At 41.7% G+C, this 14,968-nt stretch overlaps 1 protein-coding gene across 5 annotated transcripts in view; it reads left to right on the top strand.

Annotated features, from left to right (window-relative positions):
• Positions 1 to 13,416, top strand: part of FGF1 (fibroblast growth factor 1) — a 51,947-nt gene extending 38,531 nt beyond the window's left edge. For 4 of the 5 annotated variants that reach the window (XM_087709582.1, XM_087709581.1, XM_087709583.1 and 1 more), the window contains 3 exons: positions 1,337 to 1,537; positions 11,486 to 11,589; positions 13,162 to 13,416. In XM_087709582.1, the coding sequence (XP_087565708.1) occupies positions 1,402 to 1,537; positions 11,486 to 11,589; positions 13,162 to 13,356 (435 nt within the window). In that variant the 5' untranslated portion in view covers positions 1,337 to 1,401 and the 3' untranslated portion in view covers positions 13,357 to 13,416. The remainder of the gene's footprint in view (positions 1 to 1,336; positions 1,538 to 11,485; positions 11,590 to 13,161) is intronic. The other variant, XM_087709585.1, reaches the window with a different exon arrangement.
• Positions 13,417 to 14,968: the final 1,552 nt, after the last annotated feature.

Here is a 14,968-nt window from a genome sequence, read left to right as displayed (position 1 = left end):
CGCCGCCTCTGGCACTGCCAGGAGAACTGGTTCAGGGGTATGGCAGGCCTGGGTCGCTGCCGGTCCCAGCAACCCAGGCCGCCAAACTACTACTGGTTCGGCCGAAAAGGATCTGAACCAGTAGGAACCCACCACTGATAGAGATACTATAGATACTGTACATATATAGATCCACACACTCAGCCATATCTGTCTATTCCACGGTTCAGCGAAGAACAAAGTTCCCACTGGCATCTGAAATTATCTGCCATCTGTAGGTGTGGTTAAAACAATATGTCTCACTTTTTGTTCTATATTTTTACTACTCTGTTTATCTCAGCTTTGGGATCAGTTTTCAGAAAACAAATAAGCTAATGGCTTGGGTTTTTTAGGTGGCCTAAAGGAGATTGCTGATTCAAATAATTGTAACAGGGCATCCTGTCTGGAGCAAATACTCGCTGACAATACTACCAACATCATTTTTTTTGGTGCCATGTGAGGTGAATGGAAGACTTGGCCTGAGGAAGTCCTCAGAGAAGTGAAAAGGATTTGCCCATTTGCTGCTACCCAACCCCACATTTTTCTTAACCACTCCCATGTTTGGTGTTTGCTTTGAAAAAGAGCCAATTATTTGATACTTAATCAAACAACAAGGAACAGTCTCCAGTTATACTGGTGTGTGTGTGTGTGTGTGTGTGTGTGTGTGTGTGTGTGTGTGTGTGTGTGTGTACATGTGCCCATGCGCTGTGGATCCCTTTTAACCTTGTTGGAACCTCCTCCAATTATAAACGCAGCTTCCTGTCATTTGACATGGAAAACAGATGAAAGATCTAAAACATCTCACATGTAACAGAAAATTATGCCAAACCCTTACTTCTGGGTACATGTGTGCTATAATTTTGCCCATTCTACAGCGTTTAGCTCTTCTCCAGAAGCTACCAACTTCTGATTACAAGCAATAAAAGTAATCCAGGAAAGCTTAGGTCTTGCTTTCTTTCTTCTCTCTGCCGATTTTCTTTCTAGACAGAGATAGGGATTGAACTGGTAAACATAGGGCCCTAGTCTTGCTTTTATCTTATTTGTTTTTATTTATTAAACACCATTTTATTGATTTAATACTATGGCATACAGTAGGCATATTCAAAAAGGCTTTTCAAAGACTGAGGAAACCAAAGATACAGCATACTGTTTTGCTCTGTAGGTTGAATGATACTTTCGTGAGGTGGGTAATCCCTAAAATAATGTGTATAAATAATGCTTGGAAAATTCTCCTCCCACTTTGAACTTGCCATGACATGGAAGGTATCATTACTATTTTGGCTCCTTTCACTGAAATCCTGCTAAATTTCTTTTCCAGGACTGAAGACCTGAGTCCAAGGAAGGGAAAGAGATGTCTAGAGGGAAATCACAACATTTCCTGCCATGACAGAAAAATTTGACCTGCCAATGGCAGATTACAACCAGCCCAAGCTTCTTTATTGCAGCAATGGTGGTCAGTTCCTGAGGATCCTTCCAGATGGCAAAGTGGATGGCACCAGGGACAGGAATGACAACCACAGTAAGCTGCTGCTATTGTTATTGTAGCTGTTATTTCTGACCCAACTGATAAGTTCAGTGACCTTCTCTTAGTGGCTTTCAACTTTGTGGCATGGCAAAAGATTTGGAGGCATCCTCTGTGTCAAGGCCAAATGATTGTGGCACAATCCATATAAAAACATATCACTCTGTCACTTAATGAGAGTAAATGTCAGGGTTCCAGTGGATGCCCTAATTAAATCATGAGCCTCAAGCCAAGTTTCAAAAGAAATCAAGTTATTTATTAGGAGCTTCATATCGACACATTCCAAGTGAAGCCAACTCTGACCCCGCATAATTTACGGTCCAGACTTAACCCTGTTTCCTCCCTCCTCTCAGGGTGTCATCAGTCACATTCACCAGCAGAGCAATTTCGCAGGGTGTAGAGATCACTCCCCTCCAGCTGCTGTGGGTAACCCTGGGAGACAGCCTTGTGAGAGATATGTTGGGAATGTGCTTTTGTTTTTGGCTGCCGTGCTGCTTCGCCGTTTTCCCATCTCCTTTGCCTATGGCAACTCAAGAGCAGGGCAGGAATGCTGTGTAAGTTGACAGTAGAAACATCATACACAGACTTGTCCCCATCCCTATCCAGTTTGAGTGGTCCCAATACATTCTGGCTGATATAACAAAGCATTAAATTTATTTTTAGAGCAGTGCTATAAATAAGATGTCGAATGCTACACACACATCCATACCCACACACACATCCACAAATACTGAAAGTCAAGTCAATTGTCAGAAGTAACCCATCCAAAGCCCATTAAAGTTTTTAAGTGTGGTGTTAGTTAATTAAACCATTAACTCAAGCATAAATTGTAGTTGAGTATATCAAATGCAAGCAGAGACCTAGATTCTATTTGTGTAATTAATCAAATTACTTTGGGGAAAATATTGGGGTATAGGTCAAGTCCTTCCTGTCTTCAAGTTTACTGCATAGCTCAGTGGACCATCTAGGAATCTTAGGAACCTTCAACTGGAAATTCTGAAGCTAGGAGGCAAATCCTCCATTGGCCAAGCATTTAGCCACATGTACCAGGAGGGTCTCCTCAACTCTTCCTCCTACATTTATTCATTGATTATTGTCTGAGCTCAAGTATAGATGGGTAAGAAGACAGCCTATATGTCAGAACTGCCATCTCACTTGCATTCGCTCGATGCCAGACTCTGGGGGAGGGATATTGGATGGGTAGGGGAAAGCTTACTATACATCACACCTTCTGGAAACACAGCCTGAAGGTCAGAATGGCATGCAGCTGCATACCAGCCCACAATAGGAGACTGTTCACCAAACAATTCATTTCAATATGATTGGACAATGGGAGACCAGCAGTGGGAAGTGGCTCAAGGGGAGAAAGTTAAACTTAAGAGTTTTTTGTGCCCAAATTTCAGTTATGGCTTTGCTCTATTGTATTCTCCTTGACCGTTAGTAAACTATACCTTTTTCACCAAATGGAGTCCAGGATTGTTAGAATAGAATAGAATGGAATGGAATAGAGTAGAGTAGAGTAGGGTAGGGTAGGGTAGGGTAGGGTAGGGTAGGGTAGGGTAGGGTAGGGTAGAGTAGAGTAGAGTAGAGTAGAGTAGAGTAGAGTAGAGTAGAGTAGAGTAAGAGTAGAGTAGAGTAGAGTAAGAGTAGAGTAGAGTAGAGTAGAGTAAGAGTAGAGTAGAGTAGAGTAAGAGTAGAGTAGAGTAGAGTAGAGTAGAGTAGAGTAGAGTAGAATAGAATAGAATAGAATAGAATAGAATAGAATAGAATAGAATAGAATAGAATAGAATAGAATAGAATAACAGAGTTGGAGGGAACCTTGGAGGTCTTCTAGTCCAACCCCCTGCTCAGGCAGGAAACCTTATTAAATAAAAAGGTTCTTATTTAAAGGTTCTAGCAGATATAGGGCTGACACTATGCCAGTCTCCAAATATTCTCCTCTCCTTCTGTTAGTCAGACAAAGGATCATATATATTATATCAGAATAACAAAGCTCCAGATGAAGACGCATAACGAGATTTTATGCAAAATGTTTGCAAAGGTCAAGTTATATTTCTGTTGTCCCTTTTTCTGGCACTATCTTCTGAAAAAGATGGACAGAGTACCTTTATTTTTTTAAACGTCTTTTAACATTTTATATTTTTCCACCCCCACACTCCACATTGATCCAAACAGGAGAAAATATTATCCAGTTCTATTACAAAGCATTTACAACAGTTTACCAAGGCTGTTTCTAGATCTGGGCAGATGTTGATCCAACGGTCATGAATCCCCTTTAATGTTTAACTGGGGCTGGGCTCTTAGTTATTTTTAACGGATATATAATTTGGAGGGGGGGAGCTCTCTACAGTCTTAAACATAATATTTGTCTGGATTATTCTGTTGCACCCATGTTCATTTGGACTAAATCCATTGACAGTTGCCTGTATGCCTTTAACCACATCTATTATTACAGTGAGAACCCACAAATGTATTGGAAAATAGTGCCATGCATTGTGCAAAGTGGTGAAAGAAATGGCACCCATGAGCTAAGCTGAATCATGGACCTAATGATGCCAAATATCATTCAGTCTTACACAGCTGAGAAAATCATGGGCTCAGCTCTAAAATCCTCTTTGACTTGGTCCATAAAGGATTGATTCTTTCCTCTGAGCACATCTTCATACCTCAAACACACACATGCCCATCATATGTTCTGTATGAATGCATGCACATATAATGTGCATGTATATATAAAAAGTATGCAATTGCAACCTCTCTATCTAGATTTCAGGCACAACAGCCCACCTTTTAGGAAATTTTACTCCAACAATTGACCTGTAGTATTTTAAAGAGGACTACAGGAAAATTGGACATGTTTCTGCTGTGGCAGCAAAAGCTATAAACATGTCTCATAAGTATTTAAAGCTTTGTAGCTGCTCTCCTTTACATATATTAAATCTACTGACATTCCCTTCTTGATAATACCCATTGGTCTGTTTGTTTGAAGTGGCATCCTTTCACTAATTTAAAGTCTGTTGTCTTGCCAAGACAAAATGCCTTTTATGTCTGTTTGTGCAGGATGTATTCTCAGCTCGGATTCATTTTCCTGAGGGAGTAGAATCTACTGAAAAGCCTCTTCTGTGCCATAACAGCCTGGAAAGAGGAAATGAGAAGGCCAGAGAATCTGCAGGAGTCAATCTTTATTTCTTAGGACACAAACAATTTGGTCTATTGATCCGAAGCTATTGCTCTTTGTGCCACACTCAATAAAAATGCTCAGTTGACTGAGAGGCTGACAAAATGCAGTTTTAACCCTTCTTTTACGTGTTATTAACTAGAGTATGAAGTTCGCTGATTTTTGCCACTGCAATCCTGTTTCAGATTTAATAAATCTTTACAGTGGACCACTCCAGCCAAATATTTCTGTACTAACAAGAAAGCTACAAAGCAAAGTTGTAACCCATCGATCAGGCTCCCTAACTGTATAGAGGTAAAATACCCAGTCAGATGCCTGAGATTTATCCCCTATCAGCAGGAAAGGACAGAAGTAGAAGAGACAAGACAGAGAGTGAAACCCTCTCCCCTCTTGGGATTCTGCCCCCCCTTTTTTTGTTTTATCTTGGGGGCTTTTTTCTGCCTTTGAATTAATCTTGACTCCTGGTAATTTCCTGGGCAACCCCTGCCATTTTCTTTGCAAAATTCTGAACTAATTTGCCATCCCCTGCTTCTTCTTAGGGCTGAGAGATAATGAATGGCCCAAGATCATCCAGCTGATATGCCTAAAGTGGGACTTTTGCTGGGAGACATTATTATTCTGGTTGATTGCTGAGTCAGTCAGCTGTTTAGGCTGGGTTTGAGATTTTGGTCCACTTATCTAGACCTTCCAAAGGACAGGGGTTTCGAGTTTCGAGTTTCATTTTATTTATATGCCGCCCTATTCCCAGCGGGACTCGGGCGGCGCACAAACCCAAGGAAGGGAAGGGAAACACAAAAACTACACAAAAAGTACAGGGCATGTAAAAAAACCAACAGACACACGATTCGAGAGGGGAAGGGAACTCATCGACCCCAGGCCTGCCGACACAGCCAGGTTTTAACGGCTTTTCGGAAGGCCTGGAGAGAGGTGAGGGTCCGAATCTCTGCGGGGAGCTTGTTCCAAAGGGCCAGAGCCGCCACAGAGAAGGCCCTCCCCCGGGTAGTAGCCAGATGACATTGGCTAGTAGACGGGACCCGGAGGAGGCCTAATCTGTGTGATCTAATGGGTCTTTGGGAGGTAATTGGCAGCAGGCGGTCTCTCAAGTACCCAGGTCCAATACCATGAAGGGCTTTATAAGTGACGACTAGCACCTTGAAGTGTATCCGGAGACCATTCAGTAACCAGTGCAGCTCGCGGAGGATAGGTGTAACGTGGGTGTACCGAGGTGCATCCACGATCGCTCGTGCGGCTGCATTCTGGACGAGCTGGAGTCTCCGAATGCTCTTCAAGGGCTGCCCCATGTAGAGCACATTGCAGTAGTCCAGTCTTGAGGTCACGAGGGCATGAGGGCATGAGTGACTGTTGCGAGTGCCTCCCGGTTCAGGTAGGGACGCAATTGGTGCACCAGGCGAACCTGGGCAAATGCCCCCCTGGTCACAGCTGACAAATGATGTTCTAAGGTCAGCTGTGGGTCCAAGAGGACTCCCAAATTGTGAACCCTGTCTGAGGGGCGTAAAATTTCACCCCCCTTCAAAGTCATGCCGGATAGGCAGATATTGTTGTTTAATAATATTAAAGGTATTGCTACAGGATATATCATTATGGTTCACTGCACAATCAGCCAGATGCTCGGCCTGGATTTGGTATGTCTACCTGTATTTGATGGTATTATCATTCTGGTTCATTGCACAGTCAGCCAGATGTTGAGACTGGATTTGGCTGGATTCCACCTGTGGAATCCTTCCTAAGGACCTAAAACAGGCAGATGTGGCCTGTATTAAAGGTATCATCACAGGGTGTAATTATTATGGTTATTATTGGTATGTAGATGGACCCAGATTTAGTGCTACCTAACACAATAGCTGCATTTAGCTGACTTTATTTGATCTGAAAATTAAGCAGATCAAACATGGTCAGTGGCTGATGGGGAGACTCTTGGGTAATCCCAAGATTCTAGCCCAAACTATGAAGTTAAAAGAGAAATCCTAAAATGGCAAATGACTTCTGTATTGTAGCAAAGGAAGTTACAGTACATAGTTGAAGCATTAGATCATCAACAACTGAGCTTCACTCAAGGGAGTTGAGCTTTACTTATGAAAAAAATAGAGTTCTTCCATGTTTCTATTATTTAACAGATTTTTATGTGGTAAGGAAAAAAATGGAATCATTACAAAAACATGGGTGGGTAACAAGTGAAAGTTGCCAACATAAATCTGAATCAGAGAGGGATGTGTGATGAATGTACAACTAGCATCTCATCTAGAAGGGCCCTACATCTGCTAATATCTCTCCAATGGTAGTACAAGATAGAAAAGTGACCTTTGGCCTCTGACAGGAAGCAAGTCTTCCCATGCAATCAGTTAATCTGCCTTTCTCTTCTTTGTGCTTTTACAGGTTTACAAATTGGCTGTTTTCACTATGAACTGCATGACTCTGCAGTATATGTGCATGATTTATCTGACGTCTACTTCAGCATTTCTTTTTCTGCATTTCTAATACATCAATCATATGTATACCATGGGAAAACTGGGTAGTGAGATGGCAGAAGATGAAAGAATAATAAGCTGAGCTTCATTGCTACTATTGGTACTACATGAACAGATGAACAGTGTTTGATCAGCACACACATATGCACAACAACTTGGTTTCTCAGTAGGGTCTTCTGTACTTCAGTTTATACATTGTGCATTGCTGAGACTAACTGGAATCCAGCTGGATTCCTTGGCGCAAGATGTTTCAAAGTTTCAAAGTTTAATAGCATTTGTATGCCGCCCAATTTTGAAGGACTCCAGGCGGCTAACAATACAATAAATCAAAAAGAATAGAAGAAAGAAAAGATAGATTTAAAAACACACCATGCACTCCATTCCAAGTGGGGCTGGACCATATTTTGGGGTCAACAGCCCCAGGCCTGCCGGAACAGCCATGTTTTAGTGGCCTTATGGAAGGCCGAGAGAGTGGGAAGGGTCCGGATCTCTGCGGGGAGATCATTCCACAAGATGTGATGAAGATGGCATCAAATGCACAGGCCAATTCTAAGAAAAGCACTTATTTTAAAAAAGAAAAGCCACAAAAACACTTGGTTTTCCTCCCCTGCCCCAGCTCTGCTCTCTCTCTCTTTCTTTTTTTTTTTTCTGAAGTCAGTTTATGGTTGAGGTTTATTAGAAATAGCATTTACATACTCGTGCTTGCACCCTCAACACTGGTCTGAATCAAGATGATCTCATCCTGAATAAACATAGCAAAGGACAGGCAGGAAGTCGCTAATGTAGAGTAAACTGGCATATTGCCTTTCTGAAATCTTGTTCAAGTGATAGAGGTAGGAAAGCAAACAAGGTAGAGATTCTGTCAAAGCACAAGTGTGCTTCCAGTTTTCAAGAACAAGCACAAGACAAAATGCCACATGCTGTGAAATCACTTATCTGGAATCCATGCACAAGGAGGCAGCCTGATCCCCAGTGCTACATAGGCTAAATGGGACTCGCTTTTTAGAAATTTTGGCTAAGTATCCTCATGTCTTGACTGTCCCCTCTGGATCTCCTGCAGGAATCTGGACTTGCTGACATCCTGTGCTTACTCTGGGATCTAAAACTATATATAACAAATTCTTCATGTCTCGTAGAGTTAGTTTCTTAAAAAATCAGCCACTTCCGTCCATGCTGCAGGCCTTTTCCCACTCACTGAAATGTCACGCAAGGGAAGTGTAATGTAGATAAAATATAACACATGCTTTTGCCAGCACTTTGAATTTCAACATTAGCAGCCTAGTCAAAACACTTATGATAAAGTGCTTTGATATTAAGTATAAATCAAACTATATCTTTCTTCTAGAAAGTAGTTCTTCAACCTGGTTTCCTCCAATTGTATGGAGCTTTAACTCCCAGAATTCCAGGGATAGTATGACAATGGCCACTAGGTTGGCCTATTCCTATTTCCCTTATTCTTCTAGGTGTCAATGACTCATTATCTTGACTGTCCTATAACCAGATTTCCAAAGCAGTCAACCAGCTTTATAACTTTCTTCAAGCAAAATCAAGTAATAGGAGCAATGCCTATCATCTAGGCTTTGGAAAATAGTTTCCCATGTAACTAGGGAAAACTTTCACAAGAAAAAGAAGTAGCACAGCCATGATGAAAAATGCCCAAAATGCGCAGAAAGCTATTTCAAGTCTCCAACCCAAAACAAGAGATCTACCTTGAAGCCATTATGCCATGAAGAATGCATGTGTGAATCAGTCCCATGAATGGACGCACCTGATAAGAAAAGAAACTAATTTCATGGCAACAGAAGGGAAGATGTTTAGATTGACAACTGCACATCAATCAGCTAGCCGGGAGTTATGAGAATGAAAGAAAAACCACTTGTATAAATGCTTGGCCAATTTAATAGAGGAAGTCTCTCATCGTCTCCATGCTCATCAAGGATAGAAGCCTCCACCACACATATGTTTAAATACTATGAAATAGAGACAGGCAATGAATTATAGTTGGTAGGAGCCTTCTGGAGCATTGAGTCCAGTCCCCTGGTCTAGGGCAGTGGTCAGCAACCAGCGGCTCTGGAGCCACATGTGGCTATTTTATCCCTCTGCTGTGGCTCCCTATTGCCAATCTGCTCCACAATTGATAGGGCTTTCAGTTAGGACAGGTAGAGGAGAAAGGATGCCACGCTAGGAGGAGACTCTATGGTGGGGGAACTAGACTTCCAGTTGGCTCCAGAATTGAACAGAGGCCTTTCAGTTAGGACCTTTGTGGCTTTTTGTGTGTTTAAGGTTGCTGACCCCTGATGTAGGGGAAACGGAGTAAAAAAAAAGTCAGGCTGGCAGCCACAATTGTGTGTGTGTGTGTCTAGGTGTCGGTGTGTCTGTGTTTGTGTGTGTATGTGTAGATGTGGATGCTATCTTGACTTTCTCCTTTACCCCCAATCCCATAAACACCCTCCCACTGGTCAGGACAGGTATCCAAATTAAAGCCTCCTTAAAAGATCAAAGCTCCTGTTTGAATTTAAGACCATTCTTTCCAGTGTGGTATTTTTTCAGAGGTATAAGACGGCTTTTTTATGGCCCTTTCCATTCCCCCGGTCTTTTTTTAAAATATGTACGTCACACATACCTGCATTTCAGACCAAACAACTTCAGGCTTTTTTGAAGCTGCCCAAAATAGGCCCAACTTCAGCATGAAAGGTACTACAACTTGATGCTCTAGGATTGCATGCTACGCTAAAAAAAAAAAATTCAAAAAGGAGTGAAGCCCCAGAGTTCCTTCAAGTGTAGCCAAGGAATTTTAGTGCTCCAAGAATATTATTAACCTGGGAAGTAATGATATTAACTGGTGTTTTTTTTAAAAAGTCCTACATTAACATTACTTTTGTTTGTTCCTGCCCACTTTTTGGGTCTGTGCTTTTCTATGACTGAGAAAATCCAAACACCTAAGTTGGAAGGGCTTGCTTTTGTTGTCATAAGACCATAAGAAAAATCCTGCTGCCTGTTAATTCAGCCTTTGGTTTTCAAAAATGGCCGGACATTCTGGGTATTCGCAAACCAGGAGCACACACACCTAAAGGCATTTTGTTTTCATAGCTGTTGGGCGATGACAGCCTTTGAATTTGTTAATATTTCCTAGCAACCACCTGATTTAGTGTTCAGTTTTGGTTTTATATGTATGAATTTATTTCTTCTACTTCTGTTTCTAACCTGAAGCTTCCAGAAGTTCTAGCTAATATTTTCCATGGTTGGGAATTCCGGAAACTGTACTATAATTCAACACATCTTGATAAAATTCCGATTTGGGGAAAGATTCCCTAACATATCAGGGAGGCAGGCAAGTAGGCAGGCAGGAAGGCTGGAGGGATGGAGGGAAGGCAGGCGGGAAGTGAGGAGGGAGGGAGAGGAGGAAGGCAGGAAGGCAAGCAGGAAAGCAGGAGGGAGGGAGGGAGGGAGGGCAAGCGGAAGGAAGGAAGGAAGGAAGGAAGGAAGGAAGGAAGGAAGGAAGGAAGGAAGGAAGGAAGGCCTGATTAGGGAGAGGAGGAAGGCAGGAAGGCAAGCAGGAAAGCAGGAGGGAGGGAGGGAGGGCATGTGGAAGGAAGGAAGGAAGGAAGGAAGGAAGGAAGGAAGGAAGGAAGGAAGGAAGGAAGGAAGGAAGGCAGGCAGGCCTGATTAGGGGTTTTAAAAAACCATTAGGTAACATTCTTGAATTATAATTTTCTCTTTCTTTTTCTCCTGGAAGTAGTTTCAAGCCAGCACATTATTTTTAAAAAAATGCATGTTTGCCAACTAATGCTAGAAATGAATTTATTGTAAATGAGTTATTAAACTTGGACATCCTGATGAAAAAATATTTACAGAGGAAACTCTTTAAACGGTTATGTGCCAGTGGAATAACCCTAGTTACAGAGTACACTTCTTGGTGCAGACTGTGTAAATAAACTTGGGTAGTGCCTTTACTTTCCACAGCCCATTAAGCTAATGCAATTATATTTGTACAGAGCTAGGAGGGGATTCAGAAAAGCCTTGGTTCTGTCTTTGGAAACAGAGCTTGGCAGGTTGAGGTCCCTGATCTGCATGAGGTTCTCAATCCTTTCTTTTGCAAGCCAATCAGGCTGAACCATGCCCAACACACACACATTTTCATGCAATTAGAAGTTCCTAGGATAACACCAAAATATTATCAGTCTTGGCAATTAACTTAGTCTGCACTGCACAGCTTCAACAATAGTTATGTATTAACAGTGGTTCATAATTCCTCCCTTTTTTCTTTCTTTCAAACTATAGTTCAGTTACTGCTCAGCACAGAATATTTTGGTGCAGTGTACATAAAGGGCATCGGATCTGGATTGTACTTAGCTATGGATGTCAATGGACGCTTACATGGCTCGGTAAGTATAAAGTTCCCATGATATTAACTATAGGGAAGTTTTGAGGGTAGGCGAAGATCTTGTAGCTTGGAGAGCTTGGAATCAAAAATCATTTATACATGCACAATTAAAGGTCACTTATTTTTGCTGCTGGGTGGATGCCTTTTGACCAATCTTTATTTCTGGGAAAAGAAAGAGAAATATTTGAAAACAACATTCCGAAACACTTCAGCTATTAGAAAGTGGCACTGTTCCTCCAGATAAGATGAAACCATCAGGAGGAACTGAGACATACTGTACTTAAATCTAAATGAAATAAAGCTCATTCAGTAATAGGGTTTGCTAGGTTTTCCTAGGTTTTGCTGGTCTATAATAAAAACGGGACACAGTGGCTAAGACGCTGAGCTTGTCGATCAGAAGGTCGGCAGTTTGGCGGTTCGAATCCCTAGTGCCACATAATGGAGTGAGCTCCCATTATTTGTTCCAGCTTCTACCAACCTAGCAGTTCGAAAACAAGTAAAAATGCAAGTAGAAAAATAGGAACCACCTTTGGTGGGAAGATAACAGTGTTCTGTGCACCTTCGGCATTTAGTCATGCTGGCCACATGACCACAGAGACGTCTTCGGACGGCACTGGCTCTTTGGCTTTGAAACAGAGATGAGCACCGCCTCCTAGAGTTGGGAACAACTAGCACATATTTGCGAGGAGAACCTTTACATTTTAGCAATTAGCAATTTAATAAATTTGTATGCCGCCCAAATCCCGTAGGACTCTGGGCGGCTTACAGAAAGATAAAAATTAAAATTAAAAAATAACGTGAGATACAATTTAAAAAACAACACACCATACATTCCATTTAAGTGGGGCTGGACGTTGTTCAACAGCCCCAGGCCTGCCGGAACAGCCAGGTTTTAGTGGCTTTTTGGAAGGCCGAGAGAGTGGGAAGGGTCCGGATCTTTATGGGTAGATTGTTCCACAGGGCCAGAGCAGCTACAGAGAAGCCCCTGCCCCGAGGAGCTGCCAGCCAGCATTGTCCGGTCGACAGCACTCGGAGAAGGCCCAACCTGTGAGATCTTATTGGTCGTTGGGAGGTATGTGCCAGGAGGCGGTCTCTCAGATATCCAGGTCCTAAGCCATGTAGAGCTTTAAAAGTAATAACTAGCACCTTGAAGCGCATTCAGAGACCAATGGGAAGCCAGTGCAGCTCGTGGAGGATAGGTGTAACGTGGGTGTACCTAGGTACACCCGATATCGCTCGCGCGGCTGTAGTCTCTGAACACTTTTCAGGGGCAGCCCCATGTAGAGCGCTTTATAATAAAAAAAAGAATTGATAGGAAGCCTTACTAACAGCCTTGCAAGATAGATGGCAAGTATCTTGCTAAGCAGCAAAGATCTGGAGCAAAAGGGTTAATTTTATCACCTACCAAAAGGCAGCAGATACTCAGACTTTCCCACCTTCTAAAGTTGGACTAGAAACTCAGTCAAACTCTTCCATAATCCAAACACAATCACGATGGTCCTTCAGTGCCATAAACGGTTTTGGTCATTGTATGTGCTTCCCTTCTGAATGCTCCCAACCTCTTTTTCTTTAGCAGTTGCCAACAGCAGAGTGTGTGTTCCTGGAAAAATTGGAAGAAAACAATTACAATACTTACAAGTCAAAGATGCACACAGATAAGAACTGGTATGTTGCCTTGAAGAAGAATGGAAACAGCAAATTGGGACCGAAGACTAATTATGGCCAGAAAGCAATTCTTTTCCTTCCTCTGCCAGTGTCACCTGATTAGATTGCTTCTGCCCCTCCGTTAGAAAAGTTGTCCTGAACAATTAAGCAGCCAGTGAACTTTCCCTTTTGTCCCCTTTGATTCTTTCTCATACTGGAAACAAACAAAAAATGGGCCACAAAGTACTTGAGATGGAATATATATACACTGCATCTCTAAAATGTCCATTCAGCCTCAACAATTCCATTGGCATTACCATAGCATTACATACAAAATGAATCTGTTAACCTCACTAGAAAAGCATTTATCTTAGTGTATAGTTCCCATAGCCATAGACAGCCTATAACAGAGCTTCCCACTTTGAAAGTGCATATTCACGAGGCCCATTTCAAGGTTATATAAGACGGCTTTTAAGAATACTTGTGTATCACACAGAAGCAAAATACTTAAACTATACAACCATTTAAAACCAAGACTTTGTGCCAAGGGCAAAGGAAAAAAACATATATATTCATTATATATGTGTGCGTGTGTGTGTGTGTGTTATGAATATTCATAATTATGAATGTAGTTTCCCACTCCCAAATGGTTTAAATCACACAAGCTTATTGTGTGATTTATTATTATTATTATTATTATTATTATTATGATTCACAGCCTTTGGGGCTGGTTGGTAGCTCAACAGCTCGAGTCCTAACCAAGGACCTAAGAACTGTTAAGGTAACGTCGGAGGATATAAGTCCAATAAATTAAGAATTTCCAAATAGCGAGGTAGCCCTTTAGATATCACTCCAAGAGCTCCAATTACAATCAGGACAACACTCGGTTTCTTTTTCCACAGTCGCTCAAGTTCAATTTGCAAGTCCCGGTACTTTGTGATTTTTTTTCTTGCTGCTTATCTTCAATTCGCGCATCACCAGGTATTGCAATGTCAATGAATCAAAATTATTACTATTATTATTACTACTACTACTACTACTACTACTACTACTACTACTACTACAAAACTGAAAATTATACAAGTCAATCAGATTGAAATCTAGGCTCTTTACACGTTTAACTGTGTGCCTATATTTCATGACTTAAAAGTTTGGGTCCCAGCATTAGTTTCCCTGTATTGATGTGAGGTTTTCCCGTACAGCCAGTTGTTTCTCACCAAGCCAGAAAACAGATGGGCACAAATCCCACCAGCTGTATATAGACAGTCCTTGAGTTACCATTGACCACCATTGAGCCCCAAATGTATGTTGCTAAGTGAAAAATTTGTTAAGTGAGTTTGCCCCATTTTATGACTTTTCTTGCCACAATTGTTAAGTGAATCATTGCATTTATTAAATTAGTAACATGTTAAGTGAATCTGAATTCCTCACTGACTTTGCTTGTCAGAAGGTCGCGAAATCTGATCACATGACCCTGGGATACTGAACCATCATAAATATCAACCACTCGCCAAGCATCTGAATTCTGATCATATGGCCATGGGAATGCTGCAATGGTTGTATGTGTGAAAAACACTGAATAACTCGCTTTCAGTGCTGTCGTAACTTTCAACGGTCACTAAATGAACTGTTGTAAGTCGAGGACTATCTGTAAACTATGGGAACACTGCCTCTGATTAAAAGCCTGATGCTAACATTGCTACAGTATGTAGTTGCATCAACAGATTCCCTAACTG

The sequence above is a fragment of the Thamnophis sirtalis genome, unplaced genomic scaffold, assembly GCF_051295495.1.
Source record: "Thamnophis sirtalis isolate CommonGarterSnake01/CBP01778 unplaced genomic scaffold, rThaSir2_p1.2 scaffold_3, whole genome shotgun sequence".
Taxonomy (NCBI): domain Eukaryota; kingdom Metazoa; phylum Chordata; class Lepidosauria; order Squamata; family Natricidae; genus Thamnophis; species Thamnophis sirtalis.
This window is presented reverse-complemented; position numbering and strand designations above follow the sequence as displayed.